The sequence below is a fragment of the Antedon bifida genome, chromosome 9 (genome assembly GCF_963402885.1).
Source record: "Antedon bifida chromosome 9, ecAntBifi1.1, whole genome shotgun sequence".
Lineage (NCBI taxonomy): Eukaryota > Metazoa > Echinodermata > Crinoidea > Comatulida > Antedonidae > Antedon > Antedon bifida.
Window position 1 is genome coordinate 14,892,290 of NC_136234.1, and position 19,646 is coordinate 14,911,935.

The following is a 19,646-nucleotide window of genomic DNA, read 5'->3' on the forward strand; positions in this document are numbered from 1 at the left end:
ATTGCCTGTTTTTATGTTAAGTACTGTTTTCGTATATTATTAAATATTTAATATTCCAATAGCAATAGGTTGTAGAATATTATATATTATTTTCATATTGTGTTTGGTAATGATAAAAATGAGTCGCAACCTTCGTCCACAAGATCTACGTTCACTAACCCTGTGTAGTATGCTAATTAATTGTCCTTATTGGACACATTGGCCGAAATAGCTGGCTACGTATTCACAAATTAGGTCACAGTTGCTGGTCACATGAGTTTTTCAATCAGTTTATTAGAATCTGAAGTGAAGTGGAGTTGTGGCTTGGTGGTTATGGGGAATAATCTGTATTTCACTCATACACTAGTGTTAACAGCTTACTTGGCTTGGCAAAGAGATGGATTACCTAAATACAGTTTTCAGGGGCGCAATGAACGGCCAAATCGCAATTTTATCAACTTAGAAATTTAAACCAACAACGTCTCGACGCAAAGTGTTGTATTGCGTGATCACAAGTGGAAAGCGACGACGCAACAGTGCTGCAAACTTTGTTACACGGGCAGTTTGATTTCATGCAACAATGCAAAGCAAGAATCTACGGCAACTAACATTGACGAGCAAACCAGGCAGGTTTGATTTCACATACGCAGAGGCGAGGACAAACACAATTAACTTGGTTCCCACAAGAGAAGCAACGCAAAGATGTAGACGCAACGCAAGCAAGTTGACCAATGACAAGCGACAGTTCAAATAATTGCTTGTGAATCAAATTGCTTACGTTGCGCCCTTGTGCTGCATTTATGTTGCATCAGTGAGAACCATGCTTACTATATACAGCGGGAAACCAAATCTGTTTGTAGCATAGTACATGTAACGATACACCACTACAACGTTTATATTTTTGTAATTATTAATTAATACAAACGTTGAGAAGCAACTGTTAGTAATAAAGTTTATTTGTATATTGTGCGTTTATACAGTATATCTAACAGTAGGGCTTACTCAAACCGTGCATTTTTATCCTAATTTACCATAAGACAAGGAATGACTTGGTTTAATGTTTTTAAAGTAATATATGCATTATTTTTACAAAACGTCAAAAATTGTATTTCTAGCCTAGTGTCTTTAAAGAAAGAAATGGTACTTTTTAACAAATTTAATTATTAGGCCAACATCTGCCATGCCTACCAGATACTACATCGTAATGGGATCCCGATGAACAGATTGTTGTGATGATGTATGATAATAGCAAATCATGAAAAGTAAGTTTACAGTCTTTGTTCCTCACTTCATCACAAAATGCCTAGCACTGTAATTTTTAATTAATTATATAAAAAATAATATAATATAAATAATAGTAATACTAATAATACTTGGTATTTTTTATATTTATAACTTTTTGAATGATATTAATTAGTAAAATAAATAGTTATAGATTTCAATATCATGTTATTATTAGTTTATTTTAATTAGATACAAATTTAAAAACGAACTTGGTTAGTCTGTACGGCGTCAGTTAGATGAAAAACTCTGCTAAGGTTAGTGATAAATACATCAATTAATCAAAATAACATTTATTTCCAAAAATGGTGGCGTCACCAAGAAAGCAAATGCTTGTGTCAGGGACAAAAACAAAACTAAACTAAAGACGTAAAGCGGTACATTTCAGTTGCAGTATAAATCATATTAATACATTTTCAATTGGTAGAGGTAAATATGGCCACTAAAGTATCGTTTGAACAACATCTGCTAAACTGTTGTAGAATACCTATCGCGGTACACACAGAGAAGCTTGGGTGAGTAACCAACAGAGTTGGTGACAAGCGTTTACATTGTGTCTACCTATTCCAGAAATAAGCACAATTTATACATACAAGAAAAAAAACAGAGGCTAAGGGAAGGGAAGCTAACATCAACAGGTGAATAAACACTTCTAACTAGCTCAGTTGATCATCATCAGTACAACTGTTTTTATTTCCAAGCAAATGTTGTAAAATAGTAGGCCTACTATAGAAATATTTTAAACTGCGTTCATAAATAAAATAAAAATGTAACTGTAATAACAATTCAATTGCAAATTTATAATTTTATTAACCAACCACAATGTTTGAAATGTTTTACATAGAGAACTTTAATAAATATAACTTTTTTTTTGTTTTTAGCAATAATTTCTTTTCCAAACTTCTATAAATATATACTTCATATTGACAATAAATATCTAACATCAACTTACTTTAAATACTAAACTTGGAAACAACATTATTTTCAGTACAGTGAGTTGGGTTTGAAAAATGGACATGTGCCTTTTGCAACAAATATGAAATTCCACCAATCCCAAAAATGTTATTCCATTGTATACATAGCACCAAGACAACGGAAGGAATAGGTTCACGATAGACTTTAAATGCTCACAAACTTGTCTAAATTGCGATAGCTTTAAGAGTTATTGAAATCAAAATGTCCAAATTTGTGTGTATAGGCAAAGTTTTGCTTTTTGGTGCAGCAAAGTAACCACCAACATACATCATTTATTCAGGGAGATCTCCTTGATACCGATTATTTAATTTATATCCTTTTATATTTAATTTTTAACAGTTTTCACAAATGCTGTATGTAAATCTTAGACCTGAAAGAATTGTTATAGTATTAATAATACATATTTAGCACAAATATTTCAAAACAATTGCACTGCAGGTACAAAATACTTTTAATTTCATTATATTATCACAGTGTGACAATTATTGCATAGTTCACTCTTCGCTTTGATACCAGTTTGGCACTAACTGTTCCTCCTCCTCTCTTGCTGTACATCTACGACGTTCAACCTCCATTCCAGGGACTTCCCTTTCATCATCACTAACATTGACAGCTGCAAAATTTCCTCTAAGATTATCCAATAAAAGAGCATTTGAACTTGTGGCATAGTTTGTTCTAAAAAATGAATGTTCACTGGTGGGGTCATCCAAATCCTTATAACAACCAGATTGGTGGTTTGTGTGAATGGTTGTTGTTGCAGCATTAAGTTGATGTCGTAGCTGTGGGCTTCGTGGTGGGGATTTCACTACCATACTAGATGATTTATTGCATTTCTGAAGCGTCTCCAACTCTTCCTCACTTTCATCGTTAAACAGATCTTGTAACGAACCATCATAGATAGAAGTGACCACCGGTATGGATTCATGGGTTACTTGCAGATTTGGAACCAAACAATCATCATTTATGTATTCCTCAACATAGTATCTTCCTGTCTTTTGGTTGGCAATTCTTTCATCATCATCATCTGGTAGTAAAGACTCAAAGCAGGTGAGGTCAACAGATTGAGATACTGCTGGTACAAAAGCAAACATACTTGATCTGCCTCACAAATGCCCAGAAAAAACTATAAAAAAAACCATGACTTTTGGCAAAACGGGAAGTGAACTACTTATTGAATGAACAAAAATGTGTTACAAAGTATCGAGTGTTGTCATCAAATGAATGCAGCCAGGTACACTACGTTACAATGCTTTGAATAAAGGGTGGGTATACCTAGGCCTAGGATTATTATAATCTAGGCCTTAGTAGGTGGTAGTAGTAGTACAGTAGGTAGGTCATTTTTTAAAGTGTGTAGGCGACAACTCGAAGTGTGTTGCATGCCGATGCGAAAGTATTAATAATATTAATAATAATAATAATAAAAAGTAGAAAAACGTAAACCATCCCATGCAAAATTTAAATTAGTGTCGATCTTTCTTTCAAGTAATGAGAGGCCTAGCCTGTTTATTGGACTAGGCCTACCTCCAGAGGCTGTAGACTTTGGCCTAGAGGGGGCCTAGGCCTAGTATGATGAACAGGCATTTGCACTTTGGAAAAAAACGCCGTCCGTGATCGGCGGCCGCGCCAACGTCGACACCAAGTCAGTTTAGTATTTACATATTGTTTTATAGCCTAGTATATGACAATATAAAACCAAGAGAACACTTAAATTATGTATTATAAGGTGATAAACTTACATCCAAATTAACTGTCCGATGCCTCAACCTCGAAGAAAACACAGTACACAATGTAAAGTATGTTGAAAGGCCTAGGTTTTGCCTCGTCTCGTCGTCGTCTTTCTGAATCTGCCGCGCCTTATTTACATAATATGCAAATTTGTGAAGTCATCCGCCGCGCGTGGAGCAAGATATTTATACTTTTAACCAATCAAATTGTTGATAATTCTTCATATACTGATAATAAGCAGCTGACTGCACCGCACAATACAATACTTTGTTTCGCACTATTTTTCTATCCAATATCTTTATCTTGTTGCATAGGAATGAAAAGACTATGATAAACACCAAAAGTATTGATGAACAAAAGTATCTGATTTTTAAACATGTAATCAAATTGTTTGAAGTTATTTTTTGTGTATTGTCATTGATTATGATATCACTATTATCATCATCATCTTTGATGCACTCATCATAATTTATATAACTTATCATAATAATATAATCATATCCTTTATCATCATCCATTATTTTTTTAGATAAAAACATTAAGATAAACTTATTAAAAAGAAAAATGAAATTAAACTTTGAATAGGCCATTTTGTTACTCAATTCCACAGGAAAAAAAACACGAAATAAAAACCATTGACTTTTTCTCTTTTATGGTTTTTAGGTAAATAATTATTAATACTATATTTAGTATATTTTTTAATTTTTATCAAAATGAATAATGTGATCAAATGTGATTAAAATGGCATATTCAAACACCTACAAATATTTTTTTCAGGTGGGGGGGGGGGGGGGGCAACATATCTTTAAAGCAATTTATAAAACAATGAGGACACAAGACAATACAATTATAATGCAATAACCTTTATTTCTTTAGTATGCAAACAAAATGATCTACAAGGTACAAGTTGTTTTAAAGCCAATCTACACTACTAAAAACAATTATCTACAACATACAGTTTAAACATTTAGGCAACATAACAAAACACCATTGTTTTTTAATTTTAGGAATATGAAATTATCTGTAGGATGGAAAAAAATAAAACGATTTTAGTGTCTATTTTAATTAATTAATCTTTCCTTGGCAAAGCTGAAGGTGGGTTATTTGTAGAAAAGATTGAAGAATAAATAATGTAACTGTAGGCTATATCACGGAAGAAAACTCATCTGTATTATTATTTATTTCCTATATATATAATTATATAAACATTTATTTCCATATACCCCAAAAGTATCACCAACCAATCCATTGTACAATTTATTAATAAGATACAAATAAATGTATGAAACAAAATAAATAGTTTACGATTAAGCCACCAGGATCAATGTTCTATGTAAAACATTAAGTTAAAAATGATGAGTCTTTAGCCGTTCACACATGGTCATGATCAACTTACTCATGATGTAGCATCATGCCGGACAGGTGTAGAATTATATTGAGTAGGTAACATTTGAATAACGCAATTACAATTTTTAAAAGATTAACAACAAAAATGATTAAATATGTAAAAATTGCCTTTACTTAATGTTTAAATCTATAAATTTCTAAAATTCTATCTTTAATATTTGTACTATTTTTTATACTAAACCTAAAAGATGACAACTTTTTGTATGGTTACACAGTTTTATTTTACCTTTGATGCAAATTGAACCTGTCCTGAAAATTGTAAACATTTTTTATTTTACATTTTTCCTTCATTATTCTACAAGCTTGCTCCTCTACAATTTCCTTCTTCAAGTGTCATGTTAAATGTTTTCTATTCATTTTCAGAATGTTTGAATATTATGACTCATTTGACAACATAAAGTCAAAAACCAAAACTATTTCAGTTATCTTTATTAACAAATTCTGTGCTAATCAAATATAGTACACATGTCATACTTCCTTTTATCAGAGTTACAAAGCAAAATTATTTTTTTTTTATAAATCATTTTTTTAAAAATGAGTTTTACAATAATGTATACAAAGATCTTAATGAAAAATATTTTTTTTTATAATTGTTAAATCTTGTAACTAGTTGCAATGGCGTAACATTTGGGTGAATTGAGGTTAAAGGTGAAGACCCTAAAATTGGATCGCAGTGAAACTGACGACTTTCCTTTAAGCTTGCTCTTGGATGCTATACAACAACTTGGCACAACGCAAATGAGTTGACCAATCACAAGCGACAATTTGGATGATCCAATGCGTCGTGATTGGTCAAATTACTTGCAGTGCGTTTACGCGATTGCGTTGCATCCTAGTGGAAACCAAGCTGTATACAAGACAAATAGCTGACTTTTAAACAGGCCAGTCGACTCTCCCAATACTGGTCTCTCTGAAAACCAGAAACCCAATACCTGACTTTTCTCAAGGTTCAAAAGGTCCCAAATTCATTTTTACCATTAAAAACACATTCTGAATACCAGACTTTCCGAAAAAAAAAACATATTTGGTCAGCCCAGAGGTATTGGGAGAGTTGACTGTATAATTAAATATCCTACAAGAGGGTTTATATATGCGCATACCTGTTTATTACAAATATTATGTATAATTTATTAATTTCATATAGACACATGCCCATATGTTTTCTAATTTCTTTCATGAAGCTCACTCATACTGATTTTGGTATGTCAGTATGCAGCCAACTGTAAATTAAATCGCCATGCTATGCTTTCTGATTAGGGAGTTTTATTTTTTCGATTTACAACAACCGACAACCAAAGTCATGTCATGTCAATTCATTGTAGGCATGCAGAGATATTAGGACATGTATCCTCAATCTCCACTTGGACACAGTTTGACGATTTCTATGTCCGAATGACTGACAAATACTGACCTGACCTAGGTACTAGGTTGTTGTTGGTCGTCACAAATCGTAAGATCCCTATTTTACGAAATAGGCAGTGTTTTCAACCCATGACCTTGGAAATAAACCACCAAACTACAGGTGCCACTTCACTTATAGGCAAACAAGACAAAGTTATTGCTTTTAATTACCTTATATCCAATCCACAAAATCGTGTTGCATACATTTTAATTTACTTTTACAGATAGGAGTACACCTAGGCTTAGAAAATAAAATTGTAATATGCATATTTATATTTCAGTGGTATGAAATTTACTGTAACATTATGGATGACATAAAACCATTTTTATTCCCCCACCCCACTTTCCAAAACTCTTCCATGCTTTATAAAGCCGAACAACTAAGTAATCTGCTTGTTACGCCACTGACTAGTCCATTTACTGTAGTTTAACTAACAGTAACTGTTTAAAAATACATTTATTTGATAGATTACTGTTGCAATAACACTACTAAAAAAACAAAGTTTATTGTTTTTAAATTCCCCTCTCATCCTCCTTAAAAAAACACACTACATAAATATCCCTAATATATCTATCCCTCTGTCGAACTCTTCCATGAAAAATTTTTCTACTTACAAAGATGTACAATTTTTGAATTGGTTATTTGCCCTCATTTTGAGAGTTTAAGTCGTATCGAGTTCTTCACAACAGGAATAGCTTGAGGTACTGGAGACATAATATCACTCAGTTCATTGCTAGGAACTCTCTGCAAAACACAAACAAAGCAAAAGCAGGCATTTGGTATAAACCAGTTAATTTGACATTTTTACAGTATTGTAGTGATGTTCTCGGACAGACAAAATGGCTTGGGCCACAACATGTATGAGCTTCCATTGGGTACTTAAAGCTGAGGCACATTTACTAGTGTCAATCAATCCGGTTCCCAAATACGCGCATCAAAGCTCAGACCATGCTCGACTGGCTAGCCTACGTGAACTAGCAATGCCTGTGCCTTTCACACTTAATATGTACTTATTTGGCAATTATTCACGCTTTTTAAAATTTAAATGGTAATACATGTCTATGCGTATTTTTTAATTTTATCTGTTGGTGATGCAGCTTATCATTGACCTGTAGGGGTCAGACTAAAGCTTTGTCTACACTATCAAACTTTATGTGACAACAAAAAAGTGATGTGAGCATATATGGACCTGATGATGTCATATTACTACCATATTTGGGCATATCACTACCATATTTGGGCACATTAATGATTTCTCAATCTTACCTTGGAAATATCAACTTTGGGTTTTTCTGGAGTAGAGGTAGGCTGAAATGCAACACAACATGTTTAGTATTTCTTAGAAATATTATCCATCTAGTGTCAAAAAATTGTTTTATTAATTTTTGCAATTGTTAGGTATCAATAATCTATTAAATTTGACCAAAAAAATATCATTTTCTGTTCACAGAAGTAAAAAATAAGTATTAATTATCTATTAATATTCCAATCAAACTAGTATCAGTTTTTGATCGCAATAATTAATCATTAATTTTCCAATAATAATAGTACACATTAGTATTGATTATCAATTGGTTTGCAGTTTTTGTTGAATTACAAGTAGAACGGAAAAATGAAAAAGATCATCTAACCACTTGTTCAAGAGACTGAGAACCATTCTTTTCCGTTTCATCTGCATTGTGATTTTCACCATTCTGAAATTAAAAAAATCACTATCTTAACATAAAACAAGAAATATTTCTTACAAAAAACGCTGCTCGCTTGTTGACATAACAGTCATAACAGAAAAATATTTTTTATTTCAAATTTGTTTTTTAATGTGTCATTTTATTGTCACATAATAGTTATTCACGTTAACCAAACAATTATGTACCTGAAAAAAATGTAATTTAAAGCAAAAAATACAAAAAAAAAATGCATCTCTTTAGTATTCAGTAACACAGTCCTGTCAGGTACTTTAATACTGTAGTAAGACTGAAATATTATGACATTGTATTACATGGCTTTGGTGAGTCTATTGTCTTGTTTCAATGACTGAAAGTTAACTAAAGCTCTGTCTCCACTATCGAACTTTATGTGACAAAAAATGTGATGTGCCCATATATCAACATGATGGCATCATGTCACTACCATATTTGGAAAGATCACTACGATATTTGGGCACATCACACTTTTTTTGTCAAACTAGTTTGATAGTGTAGACAAAGCTTTAAGGAATATTATATTACATTTTTTTTAAATGTTTCTCTAGATTTAGAAAGATTAATTTCTGTCTAAACTAAATATTAACGTAACTTATGTAATGTAACATTGTAATTGTATTTTCCAAATTTGTATTCAATTTCAATTTCAATTCACTTTTATTTCAGAACAAAGTCCATATCATAACACATAACAATATTCTAATAAATAAATGTGTGTAAGTAAAAAATCTATACCACATGTCGCACATAATAATGCCGTCGGAAAACCGTCGGTTTTCAACTGGAGTGAAATAACATTATAATGGCTATACTGATACAAGTTAAGTATTGTAACATATAGTTTTAATGTAATGCAACATTTTTAGCTGTGTGCTATCGTTTTGTACATTTATATACCATATTAAATTTAAAAAATGTAAAAAAATGGAATACCATAACATTATAGCATGGAAATATGTCTTGATATTTGTATATACAACCTACCTGACTTTCTGTTGAATTTGTTACACTATCCTGTGAGCTTCCTGCTAGATCTTGGTGTGTTTTAGATTTCTTGGTAGGTAAAAGACTCGGTGAAGCTGTGGCAGTACGTTTAGTAGCAACCTACATTCAAATACAATTCATTAAAAATGCTCTGCAATTTAAAAAAATTAACTATAAAGTATAGATGCATTATTACATACATTTGAATCTTGTGAGCTCCCTGGATTATTGTCGTCTAGTTTCGATTTCTTTGGATCTGATGGAGTTGTTGAATCAGAAGACGTTCGCTTAGATGCACTCTTTAAAAAATGAATATTAAATAAATAAAACTATATAGAATTGTTTACGAATAACATTAAATAATTTATAATAAACTTTATTGTTATAGATGCAGCTCACAGTTTACAAAATCTGAAACATTCAGGGCAAATTCCAAAAAACTAAACACACCTTTAAATCATTCTCTTGTGAATTTTCTGGTATATTATCTTCCAACTTTTTTTTCTTGAGATCGGAGGGAGTCGGAGATTCAGAAGAAGATCGTTTAGATGCACTCTAAAAAGACAATTCATATAGCATAATAGTTTCCAATTAACTAACAATTATTTATTTTTAATATTGTCTATTGAGTTACAACCTTGGGGCAGATTGTTATAAAACAGTCTTAGCTGATGGTCTTAACTCCCCGATCAAAGCTGAATCAGATAGACGGTCTTACTAAAGCCACCCCTTTTAGACCATTCCTAGAAAGACTTCTTAGCTAAGACTGTGTACAGTAACAAGTTGAGAGTGTACTTTACAAGTAGAATACCAAATAAGGTAATGTTCATCATGCTTGCTCAATTCACAATTGTTACAGTAAGTACATTTCAATATAAGAATAAGATCAACTCGTTCAATTGGCTGTCTTTTATGATAAATAATATGTATAAGAGAGTTTTAAGACTGTTTTAAGACTCCTTCGAGTAGGCTTTAATTTTAAAGACCGTTTACAGGTTAGAGTGCGGTATAGCAATGTTCTATAATAAAGACTACTTGCTACGTCACGAATTATAGGCTGCTAAGCCCGCATTCTGCTCTTGATAACAGGATTTAATCCCGGACCTCGAAATTGGAATGCAAGCACCAGGCTAAAGCTCCACCATGGTCTGCATAAGGCAAATGGCAATCATGGTTGAAAGATAGCGATGTCTCTACAACACTGAAATCATTTTAAAATAAAAATACCTTTGAATTGTTCTCTTCCGAGTTTTCTGTTTTATCATCTCGTTTGGATTTCTTGGGATCGGAGGGAGTTGGCGATTCAGAAGAAGATCGTTTAGATGCACTCTAAAAAGACAATTTTTGTAATTGTTGAAACTGTTGCACAAATACACTCAAACTCATGGACCGTATATCCTCTGGTATAATCTCACCTCCTAGAGCACGAAACTGGTGGGATTATACCCAGGGAAATCCTGGTTCAGGAAAAAAATGTTTTACTAGCATTTCTGGTAAAAACTGAACTGGCTAGAGAGACTTGCATCCAGACCAAACGTCAATACTGAGACTACACTCGTTGATATGCCTGTTTAAAGTAGTGGGTGGGATTAGACCCAAAGTGGCATTATACAAAAGGATATACAGAGTGACCAGCCGTATAACATCTCTTCAGTTTCTTTTTTTATATAGAGTAGTGCCTGTTTTACTTTCTCATTTTGATTTAACTGTTTGTATATTTTAGTTGTATCTCCATTGAGATTCAGCCACTGATACCCATAGCATTATCATCTTTTCAATAAATTGCCTTTGGATGTTTAAACTTATATTTAAATAAAGATCTAATGCTCTACCTGTGTATTTTCTGCAGTGTTGGACACTTCATCAGTTGTAGTACTTGAGATTTCAGATGAGGGTTGCTACAAACATAAATTTGTAAACATTTAAATTAATATCATCTCAAATATTCAGTTCAATTATCATACAACTAAGTAATACAAATAGTAGTATCTTATGTATACTGGAACCTAAACTATAGTTTTATGTAAACCCTTCATTATGAGCAATGAAATTTAAAAAAAAATTTAAGATAATAAATAAAACTTACCTCATTTTGGTCGTGATTTGGAATCTTCGCATCAGAGACTTTGTCTTCACCTTCAACCTCCAGCGATGAGCTACTCGATACAGCATCCGTACTCTGGTTCTTCTCAGGTTCTTTTCCGTACAAAAACTCTTCATCGGACATGTTTGGAGGTTTCTTAGCCGCATCAGGAATTTTGGGAGCATCTTTAGATTCCAGTATTAAAATCGGTTTAATATTGTCATTGCCTTGGGACAATTTCTTTTTACTTCTCACTAGTTCTGGAGGTAAATACTGGCTTAATTGTTTTCTGAAAAGAATAAACAAGTTTAAGAATTTGAAGTCACACAAAGTGGAACCCCTTTTCTATTAAAGGGACACTTTCTTATGAAAGAAACGTGACCAAGCGTATGTTTTAACACTACGGCTAACCCCTACTCGGGGGACACTTTTAAAGGGACAATTATTTGGGTCCCAAAAGCTATCCTAATTGACTTACACAAACTACAAGCCACACCAACCTTTTAACATGTTTTGCTTCGATCTTCATTCCTTCCTCAAATAACTTAATGTTAAGCGCTTGCCTATGAACCGTGTCAACAAAGTTTTGAATGTCAAAGGTCAAGTTGACATTAGTGCTTGGGTCAATCTGGGCAAACTCTAGCCCAATGAACCACATGGACACAAAAAGGTCAGATCTGTGAAAGGAGAAGTAGAAATGGAGTGAGAGAGAGAAGTGATTGGTCACTTTAAAAACTGTTTTCCACTAGGCAAAATAGCATTAGTTTATGCCCATGCACATTTCGATCTTCCTAATCCCTTTCTGCAACAAATTCTAGGTCGAGTTATTTGTTATTATTTATTCATACTGGGTGACGTCTTCAGTCAAAGACTGGTCTCCCTGAGGGCCCAGTTATGATCAGTGGATGTGATGTACTAGTACACCCGGGTCACCCCCTACTCGTCTTGAAAGATGTACTAGGTTCTTTAAAGTGCACATGAGCCAGAAGTGTACACTGGACCTATGGTTTTTAGTCCTTATCCGAGAAGACTACCACCAGAACCATGGAGCAAGTGAGCCTCGAACCATTGCCGATGTTATGGCTACGTAATTACGGTTCCACTGTCTTAACCTTCGGCCACTCACTCACTTCAGCAAAATTAGCAGCGGTTTAATAAACAACTTTTAACTTACTTTTCATCTGTGTTTTGAGGTACGTATGATTTAGGGTTAACATGGGCAAGTTTTATTACTGGATTTCTCTCTAGGTTACCAATCAATATCCTGATCTTTGACTCAACAAGGCCAACCCTACAATAACGATAAATTAAATTAAATCAGAAACATGAAAAATAAGCACAAAATGTTTATTCTACAAGACAAATAAAATGTTTTTTATTTGTGTTCTTCAATATTCTTTAGGCCTAAATATGTATTTTTTCACAAGTTCATTATGTTTCTCATGTTCATACAGTAGCCTAAAGCTCTGTCTACACTATTAAACTTTATGTGACAACAAAATGTGATGTCTATAAATGAACATCATGATGTCATATCACTACCTTATTTGAGCACATCACTACCATATTTGGGCACATCACACTTGTTTTGTCAAACTAGTTTGATAGTGTAGACAGAGCTTTAACTATGCAGTAATTGCTAAATTTGTCAGCGGAATTAGCAGTTTAAGTACATCTCAGATCTCTGCTCAGTGTACAGAACTTTGAGCTTAGCATACAATTCGAAAAATGGTCTTTTTATTTGTCAATCTAAATCATACTTACCACTTTAAGTGATCCTTCTCTGAGCCTGCACTAGCACTCAATACAATGTAATGCCTGCATAAAAAGCAAATACAGCATTAATTATTACTAACAATTATATTGAAACAGTAAAACCCCTCTTTCGTGACACAGGTGACATTAAAAAGGGGACATTTTCCCATGAAACAAACTGTTTTAACAGTTAACAGTCAATCCCTATTCAAGGGACTCTCCTTAAAATGGGAGACTTTTGGATCCTGGAGGTTTCCCCGTTCTACTGTGTGCTTAGAAATAAAAATTTAAATTTTATATAATAAAATTATTATCATAATATAATTATTATTATACTATAATTATACCAAAATATATATTAAAATATTTCAAAAATGAACACTTACTTGTACTGATGAAAAAAATTAGTTGGCTCAAATAATTTTTCCCAGGGTATTTTGTTCTTCACAATCTCCTCTGTTATCTCTAAGCCTGAAAAATATCATAACATAAAGCTCTATCAAACTATGTGACAAAAACATGTGATGTGCCCATTATATGGACATGATGTCATATCACTACCAAATTTGGGCATATCACTACCAAATTTGGGCATATCACTACCATATTTGGGCACATCACACTTTTTTTGTCAAATTAGTTAGATAGTGTAGACAGATCTTTAGTATTGTATAAGATTAGGAAGTAGTAGTCGAATCTACAAACCTCCATCCAACAAAATTTTAAACCAGCAATTGACATTTAAATGAATGTAATGTTTTAAAAGATTTGGTTTTGATGTATATATAGGTATATATGTATCGAATGTATTACAATAAAAACATATTGAAAGCCCAAATCAAACGATGGATCTACATTATTTCAGTACTTACTTTTTTTAAGTTCCTGTTCCATGACAGTCTTGGTAGACTGAGTGACGTTATAAGTGGAATTCTGTTGTGGGTAAGCTGGTGTTATGATGGGCATCAGGTGAAACCGATCGGTTACATTTATCTGTTGAAGAGCACAACACATTAATAATGATGGTGGCAAAACAGCTATTTGTAAAATGCCTTTTCGGCAAATTCTTTAGAATATGGAGAATTACTAACATCTCGCTAATGCATACATATGTTATTTTGGGTCTACTGCTTTTGCAGCACCTGGAAGTCATCTGGAATACCTATTGTTTAATATGAAAACACTTTAAGATAGCATCCTCTATAGATGCATTTTAAGAAGATACAGCACCCTCTATTACGTGACCATGATTTATTAATGTCTTTCACTGTCAATATTAGGAAGTTTTCGATCTGAAACGAACAACAACCAACCTCAGGTCAATTGATGTGTCATCGGTCATTGGCTGGACCTAGAAATCATCAAAACTGTGTCCAAGTGGGGAGCGAGGAAACATGTCTCAATATTTCCGCATGCACACACAGAAATAACATGACATAGTTTGGTCGTTGCAAATCAAGCTCCCGATTGAGATAATTCATTCATATTACTTTGTCCACAAGACAAGTATTCCATGGTACAACATGCGAAAAGTAGGCAATACAAATAATAATAGTGTTATCAGCCTATACTCACCCTAGGATCCCAAACTTGAAAAGCGAGTTCATTCTCCTGTGATGGTTGTTTTAAAAAAACTGGTTGAGGCCACTTCCTACAAAAAGATTAAATTTTCCGATCAAAATAATAAATATATGATTGGGCTGAGTAACAGAAAATTTGTTTAGTTCACACTTAAGCTATCAAACTTTATGTGACAACAAAATGTAATGTGCCCATGTATGGACATGTCATATTACTACCATATTTAAGCATATCACCACCATATTTAGGCACATCACATTTTTTTGACACATAAAGATTGATAGTGTAGACAGAGCTTTAATAACACTCAAAATGAATCGTTATAATCTAATAAAAAGATATATATTAATTTGAAAATGTTTCATTTATTATCAATGGAAATTTGATTATACTTAATAAATTAAAAACCAATTTTAGCACTGTGGGCTTTTTACTAGAAATAAATTAAGTACAAAAGAAGAAACATAATTTTAAGAACTATCATCAATGAATTCAATAGTAAATCTACGTACCATTTTGTAAACACAAGAAAAAATTTATGTACAATTGTTGCCGCAGCAGCATTGGGGTATAGTTGACACGTCCTGGCTACCAACATAGCCCATGAGACACCTCCTAAAAAGCCTAGAGCGTTTGAGTATACTCCATGACCTATAGATTAACACAAAAAGTGTTGTTGATATAATGGCGTAACATATCTATCATTAGGTATTTTGAGTTTTCAATTACAAGAGAACAAATTTAAAACACTGTGATAAGAAAGTTCACCAACGTCAAAGAGATAAGGGACAAAGTAAAACAAGTAAAATGGCAATGGGAGGTCATCACATAACAAGAACAGAAGACAACAGATGGAAAAAAAATTAACAGAATGGCAGCCGAGAATTGGCAAAAAAAGACAGGGAGACGATAACGCAGATGGAGTGACGACATCATAACTTATACAGGAACAACATGGGCATGGACAGCACAGAACAGCAAGGAATGGCAAATGCTTGAGGAGGGGATTCGACAGGGGATGATGGAGCCGAGGTAAGAGGGTAAGGTAAGGAATCAAGTGGCGAAACACATCCCAATGTCCCTGCATGTGTCCACAATGAATTAACATTACATAACTAGTCTTCAGTTCACAATTTTAAAATTTTACAGACAAACAGTCTAATCTATAAAATAATTACTAAGAATCTTACGTTTTGCCCAAAGCTTGATAGCTCTTAGTGCTATTTTAAAACTGTTCTTGTTTGGAACCAAATTTAGTATTTCATCTGTGACACGAGAACCTAGAAAAAATGTTAAAAAAATGTTTTATAATATAATTTTGGGTATTATGTTATTTTTTTAACTAGATAACTAGAATGGATTTTTTAAATGACAAAAAAAAACACAAAGGTCAGGATAAACCTACCATTGAGACTGCGTACACATCTTTGATCCAGATTCTTTAGGAGATTATCATCAGTCAAATCCAGATCATCTGGGATTACTGGCAGAGCAAGCCTTGCAAACAAGATATCCATCTATATAATAATATTAAAATTCATGTTAATTGATTGATCATAATCCCCATCAGATCAATATAATCTGGGATTGCATACAAGATATCCATCAATGGCATGTATAAATAGTATGATTAATAATATTCATATTGATCTTAATCCACATCAGATCAAGATAATCTGGGATTGCAAACAAGATATCTGTATCCACGGCATGTATAAATAGTATTAATAATACTGATTCATTGATCTTAATCCACATCAGATAATCGGGGATTATTGGAAAAGCAAAATTTGTAATTTAGATATCCATCTCAATAAATAGGGTATAATGTACGAATAAAAGTTGACTTACTATTATTATCAGTATATAAATAAAATGTAGTATAAAAAAAACAGTAAATTCTAAATTGTTTAATTTTGTATAAAAATATAGTTAGTATTAAAATACAGACCTCAATACCATCAAATATCAATTTTATTACAGGTACAAAAGCTTCTTCGACAGCCTAAACAAATGAAATGAGTATAATTTATTATTTTAATATCTAGAGAATTTGCTGATTGCAGAACATTAAGAAATGTATTCGAAAGTTATAAGCTAGCAGCCAGGGAGTGAAATATCAACGTAAAAAACAAACTAGAAGGGCAAATGTTCCCATACAGCTATGGAACCATCCTTTAAAATCTTATGAAAATTGAGCAATTAACTTTTTGAGTAATCCTGCAAATATAGAAAGAAACGAGGGCTGTAAAAACTGTATTTGTATTGCAACTTCCTATAAACAAAGGTTGTTTTAGTTTTTTTTTACTATCATTTGTCAACATTACGAAATGTAGGCCTATTCTTTAAAAACCTGAGCTATTTTTTTACTATATAAAAATAATATGTGTAGTAAAGAATTGAGTCCAGGCTAGTAAATATTTTAGCCCAACTAGACCATGGTCTAGCACATTTTTTTCTACTTTTTACAGCCCTGGAAACACAATTGATACACACGATTGACCTCATAACCTCTCGCCATAAGACAAGCAGAGGTAATAAAATATACTATAACCAGTGATGTTGAATTGAATGTGAAAATTAACGAAACGTATAGGTTAATTAAATGACACTCTTACAGTTTTGTGAATGATTTACATTTACATTGAAAGTAGTAATCTTGAGCAAGCTTAAAAACAAAAATATTATTAATGCAAACGAACCCTTATATCCTTAGCCTCAGGACTATTCTTGATGATTTCAAGGAATGAATTAAAGAAATCTTCTCTATCTATATGTCGAGGTGAAACACAGAGGGCATCAATATCACCACCTGAAATTAAAAAAAAAATTATAATTATCAAAATAATAATAAACAAGATATGCAAATCTATAAATAAAAGGAAGTAATGATTCAATTTTATCAGGATCATACAATCACATAATTTAACTTTAAAGCTCTGTCTACACTATCAAACAATTTTGACAAAAAAAGTGTGATGTACCTAAATATGGTAGTGATACACCCAGATATGGTATTGGTATGACATCATCATGTCCATATATGGGCACATCACATTTTTGATAGTGACTGTCTACAGTCACTATGCATTTTCTTTGTGTTCATAAAGATGTACATATGTGAAACATAAATTTGTAAATTAAGTTTTTTTTATAGAAATTATTAAATGTAAATTATAAAATAGAAGTATTAAAACAATTGCAACTTTCAACATGAACTTGGTTATTTAAAAGTTCAATTCTGCAATTTTTTTCTAAATAAATATTATTACTGTAATTATTAAACATAGAAGAAAATCAGATTCTGAATAAAAACCAATTTATTTAGAATGTACCTTTAGTGTGAACACCAAGCCGGTAAGATCCAAAAGTGTAGATTTTTCCACCAACATGTTCAGCTAAACTGGGAGGCATATTCTTTTTCAGACTTATATCTTTAATCCACTGCTTAACCATTGTATCCAATTTTAGTAGTACATCCACCCTATAAAAGATTTTTGATGATAACAGTTAATATACTGTACATACAGTATTTAATATTGCTATTAAAAACACTCTAAAGCAATATTTCCACCACACTGAGTGGTCCAGAGACACCTAAATTAAAACTGGATAAGTTTTCGGTGCTTTAAAACAGTGATGTCTCAACAATTAAGTTCTACAGTATCACAAGGTAGGTAGGTAGTATCACATTCCGCATCTACATTACTTTACTGCAAATGCAGCGGTGCGTATCCCTGCGATAATGGGACTATTTACAGCCCAAGAGTACATCACATCACTATTCTTTACCTGTGTGCCAACTCTGTATCGTCTTCAAAGACCCCATGAGGTTTCATGGCCTCCACCAAGTCCGAGGTCAGTTTTAGATCCTCTGGTCTTGGCTCGGCCAAGCTTATCGGGGATGTTATCCCATATACTTTTGTCTCTTGACTATAAAAAAAACAAATGTGGTTAAGTAAAAAAAAATAATTTTTCAGATGAATTTCCCTTTTTTGTAATGTCAAGTTTATTTTCATTACATTATTGGACACCATTTCTGAACAGCTTGAATGGTTAATTTTCTGTTAGCCTTCTTGGGTTTTTATATGTGTTGACATTTCTGTGACATGGTACCTATCTCTACTCATTCATGCAGTAAAAATAATATATAGGCCTATATTGTAGTTAAATTGACTCACTACTTCAAATTTACAAAATAATAATACCAATTTAAATATTAATTAAATTTAATTAATAAATCGAGGAATTAAAAATACAAATTACAGGAACTTATTTATTTTGTATTATTATTTGGAAAACATTTTCGTTTATATTTTTGTATTATTTACTTATTTTATTTAACATAACATTTGACACACAGACTACCATATCACTCTGGTTTAAGTGCACTGTAAACATGCCACAATGAACTAGGCCGATGTCTAGCCCGACTACATCAATCAAGTCTTTCCTCCACAACAGCCGCCTGCCCACTAAAACTGGCCTCTGATGCCTGTCTGACACAGATTTTTAGGCCTACCATAGCACTAACTAAGCAGTCGCCATTACCCTACTTACCTAGACATGTTTATGCTTCTTTTTCTAGGCAAAAACAATCTAAATCTCTACATTTTTCTAAAGAAAAGCTTTGTAAAATGTGCATATATGAGGATCTTATCCTCGTAACATAAAATCAAAACGAAAATTCATGTCTTTCGGATCCAAATCCTTTGTCCAATTTTTGGTTCACAGGTTGTGTGGTCCGCGAGCGAGAATTTTAGATGGTTAA

At 32.7% G+C, this 19,646-nt stretch overlaps 3 protein-coding genes across 3 annotated transcripts in view; 1 reads left to right on the forward strand and 2 right to left on the reverse strand.

Moving 5' to 3' along the window:
- LOC144852883 (speedy protein A-like) overlaps positions 1-19,646 on the forward strand; it is a 78,258-nt gene that overhangs the window by 41,972 nt on the left and 16,640 nt on the right. The gene's annotated exons all lie outside the window — the stretch shown is intronic.
- On the reverse strand, positions 2,046-4,084 carry LOC144851940 (uncharacterized). The gene is made up of 2 exons (XM_078709608.1): positions 3,972-4,084; positions 2,046-3,358 (listed from the first exon to the last, which is right to left on the reverse strand). The coding sequence occupies exon 2, from the start codon at positions 3,324-3,326 to the stop codon at positions 2,730-2,732; it is 597 nt and encodes a 198-aa protein (XP_078565734.1). The 5' UTR covers positions 3,327-3,358; positions 3,972-4,084; the 3' UTR covers positions 2,046-2,729.
- LOC144852869 (poly(A) polymerase beta-like) lies at positions 4,861-19,618 on the reverse strand. The gene is made up of 23 exons (XM_078710900.1): positions 19,436-19,618; positions 18,668-18,808; positions 18,211-18,359; positions 17,578-17,687; positions 16,827-16,880; positions 16,281-16,392; positions 16,066-16,155; positions 15,388-15,526; positions 14,870-14,945; positions 14,167-14,287; positions 13,681-13,765; positions 13,304-13,357; positions 12,714-12,830; positions 12,040-12,216; positions 11,543-11,828; positions 11,289-11,354; positions 10,684-10,785; positions 9,907-10,011; positions 9,657-9,755; positions 9,457-9,576; positions 8,401-8,463; positions 8,036-8,077; positions 4,861-7,513 (listed from the first exon to the last, which is right to left on the reverse strand). The coding sequence occupies exons 1-23, from the start codon at positions 19,441-19,443 to the stop codon at positions 7,418-7,420; spliced, it is 2,412 nt and encodes an 803-aa protein (XP_078567026.1). The 5' UTR covers positions 19,444-19,618; the 3' UTR covers positions 4,861-7,417.